Source organism: Arachis ipaensis, chromosome B02, assembly GCF_000816755.2.
Source record: "Arachis ipaensis cultivar K30076 chromosome B02, Araip1.1, whole genome shotgun sequence".
NCBI lineage: Eukaryota > Viridiplantae > Streptophyta > Magnoliopsida > Fabales > Fabaceae > Arachis > Arachis ipaensis.
This window is the reverse complement of record NC_029786.2, coordinates 98,231,851-98,235,262: the sequence shown is the minus strand read 5'-3', so window position 1 is coordinate 98,235,262 and position 3,412 is coordinate 98,231,851. Positions and strand designations below refer to the sequence as shown.

At 30.6% G+C, this 3,412-nt stretch overlaps 1 protein-coding gene across 1 annotated transcript; it reads right to left on the bottom strand.

Annotated features, from left to right (window-relative positions):
- Nucleotides 960-2,435, bottom strand: LOC107627777 (UDP-glycosyltransferase 72D1-like). The gene has a single exon (XM_016330604.1). It carries the CDS (start codon nt 2,433-2,435, stop codon nt 960-962), a length of 1,476 nt encoding a protein of 491 aa, XP_016186090.1.

The following is a 3,412-nucleotide window of genomic DNA, read 5'->3' as shown; positions in this document are numbered from 1 at the left end:
TCATGATTTTTTATTGTGTAATTTTTTGAATGTTTTTAAATAAAATAATAATCATAAAAAATTATTATTTTTTAAGCATTAAGAATGTTACCTGTTTAATATCTAATAATTCATTCATTTATCAAGTATTATGATGAAATTATTACAAAAGAGTAGAAGAGATTTTAAATTCTAATTACAATCCAAAAAAAACTAATAATATATTACTAATTTACAGAGTTGCTTTTCTTTAAATTATATTACAAATTTATTAATTATATTTTAATTTTAAATAAGTTTTTGATAAATAATTTCTTGACCTATTTGACCTCAAAACGATATTGTTTATCAGAAAAAATAAAAACAAATAAATTCATAACCAATTTGAATTTAGAGACAAATAGGTCTTAACTAATCTGGGTGATAGCATAGGACTTACACCCAAACATGCCATAAGTAATTTTCATTATGAATTAACGATAAAAATGATGGAGGAATCGTGTTATCCCATTATGTTAAGAGACTGGGACTGGAGCTCTTTTTTTTTGGTCAAAAAACATTTTGTCCTTCAAAATAATGGTCAGGATAAAAATATTGGCTAAAAAATGACTATTCAAATTAAAAATGTTTGTTTTATACTAATTTGGAATCGTTTGACTAGAGCAATAAATTGTTACTTTAAACAATAATGCATCATGCAAGGGAATATAGTAATGATTCGCTCGTGTCATTGAAAAGAAAAATATAAACAAACACGTTCAAAAGTCAAATTTGACAGCCGAAAGTAGTTGCTGCTGCTTTAGTTTTAATTTTATTTCATTTGTAAAATTTAAAACGGTTAGTTGATTCACAATTTCCCTAGTTAGTCAAGCATGACAGAAACAAAAAAGGGATCAACAATTGTAAAGAAAAAATTAAAGCAAACATGTTCATCAATATTTTATTTCTTCATAGAAATCTTACACTAGAGTTATCACTAATCACACCCCATTTGTGTGACTCATTTTTACAAATGCATTTGTCATTTCACAAAATGAAGGACCATCTTGAGACCAAATTTTTTCTGCTATGTGCTTAAGCTCCTTAACCCTTTTCCTCATTGCACAACCTTCAATGTCCTCCTTATCCATTATCTTCCATATAGTTTTTCCTATCTCTTCACTTCCAACAACTTTTGTAGATTGTGCCACATTCAATCTAATTCCAATTCCAATTTCTTTAGCCATCGTTTCTGCATTCATCAATTGATCTGCAAACAGAGGCCACCCAACAATTGGAACCCCACATGACACACTCTCTAGTATTGAGTTCCATCCACAATGTGACACAAAAACTCCAATTGATGAATGCTTCAAAATCTCCAATTGTGGTGCCCAATCCATTATCACCAAACCCCTGTTTTGTATCTTGTGGAATTCATCTGGGAAAGCACTAACTGATGCTCGAGTTTTAGGGACGCCATTCGATCCGGCATCCTCGCCTGCTGTGAGATAACGATCGTTCCCGGCTTTTGTAGATGGTGGCCTTAAAGACCAAACAAATTTCTTCCCACTTAGCTCCAATCCCAAAGCCATCTCTTTGATTTGTTCATGTGACATTGTGTATCCACTACCGAGTGATACATATATCACTGACTCTTCTTCTTGCTTGTCCAACCAATCAATAACATAATCTCTATTTTCATCGTCACAATTTTGCTTCTTAGCTTCCCTGATCAATGGTCCAATTGGATAAATTGGTACCTTGTATATTTTTCCACTTCTTAGAGCTAAGATTGTCTTAGCCTCTAGCTCAAGAAAAGTGTTCACAAAAATTCCATCAACCTTTCTTAACTCCTCACACATTGGAAGATATTCATGATACAATTGATCATTCCTATCAAGAAATGGTGAGAACAAATCACAAGGGCTTATGGGGTTGCAACCAGGGATTTGGATAAACTCTTCTTGATCTGTGAACTCACCTTCCACAACTTTATCTAATGTTGGTGTGTGAAGTGAAAGTGCGACATTCCATGCACTTGAAGGCCAAAATACAAACTTTGACATGTTGAAGTGTTCAGCAATAGGCAGCACGAGTGATCCAAATAGCTCAGTGATGAGAATGGTTGGTTTTGGTGATGTCATGGTTGAGATTTCGTGACAAATAAATGGGATTGATTCTTTCATTATGATTGCTAGCTTTGTTCCCATGTTTGCATTAGTAGGAACATCAATTGGAGGCAGATGAATGATGTCAAAGAAACCTTGTTTCATTGATGATTGAAGAATATTTGTTTCTACTTGAGGCTTAGAAGATTTGTTGTTAATTGAAGCTATGAATAAAGTTACTTTGGTAATTATGGTATGTGACACAAGGTGTTTGGCAAGTTCAAGAAAAGGGATTATGTGACCCATACCTGGTGGACATAGAAGTGCAGCATGATAATGATTTGTTGAAGAGTTTGTAATTGTCATGGTTATGGAACTGTGAATAAAGAAAAATGATGAATGAAACTACAACTAGAGATGAAGTGAGATTTGATGATGAATAATAAAAGTAATTTGTTATTTTTATAAGTAAGATTTGTTGAAGAATAGAAGTAATCTATTATTTTAATAAGTATTCATTCAACATTTTTTTAGTATAATAATAATCCTCCTATTTAACTATTTAGGCTGCTGTGATTTGGATAGTCAGCGTTGATAATGTTATATTTTTTTTTATTTTTTCCCAGTCAAGCCAACTTATATTGCACTATTGCTTGGTGATAACACCACATTCTTTGTTGCATAAACAAACAAAATGAAGGAAAATAAAACAATTAAATGTGACTGGTAAAACGTGAAAATTCAATGCAGAATGAAGACTTGAAGTTCCCAAAAAACAAAGGAAAAAGAAAAAGAGGTGCACAAAATGCAAAATCAGTTTTCAGTGAATTGATCAAAGGTTTTTCGTGAGAATAATTCACAGATTTTTCAGGGCACGAGAATTGGAATATAATAAGTTGAAAATCTTGGTGCGAGTTGAACCAATTATTCTCATTGATACTTTAGGATATTATTTGTAAGAGTGATGCTTGGTAGCCAAAAAAATAATTATAATATAAAAATGTCATGTAAAAATTTTTATTCTCTTAATAAGTAAGTGATATATACTTGTTTATTACTTATCCTCTTTATCACTTACCATTTTACTGCATATTTGGAGTTATTAATGTTCTTTCCAAAATTAATTTCAGTTTCTCTCAAATCAAATTTCTAACATCTCTCAATCACATTATTATCCATTAAATGCAATAATTCTCTACAAAAATTATGGAAGTTAAATTAAAAATTTTTAACAACTACTATACAACTTATATTTTACATATAAACTATTAAAAAATAAACAAAAATTAAAAAATAAATTTTAAAAAATAATTATGAACTCGTCATATTAAAATCAATAAATA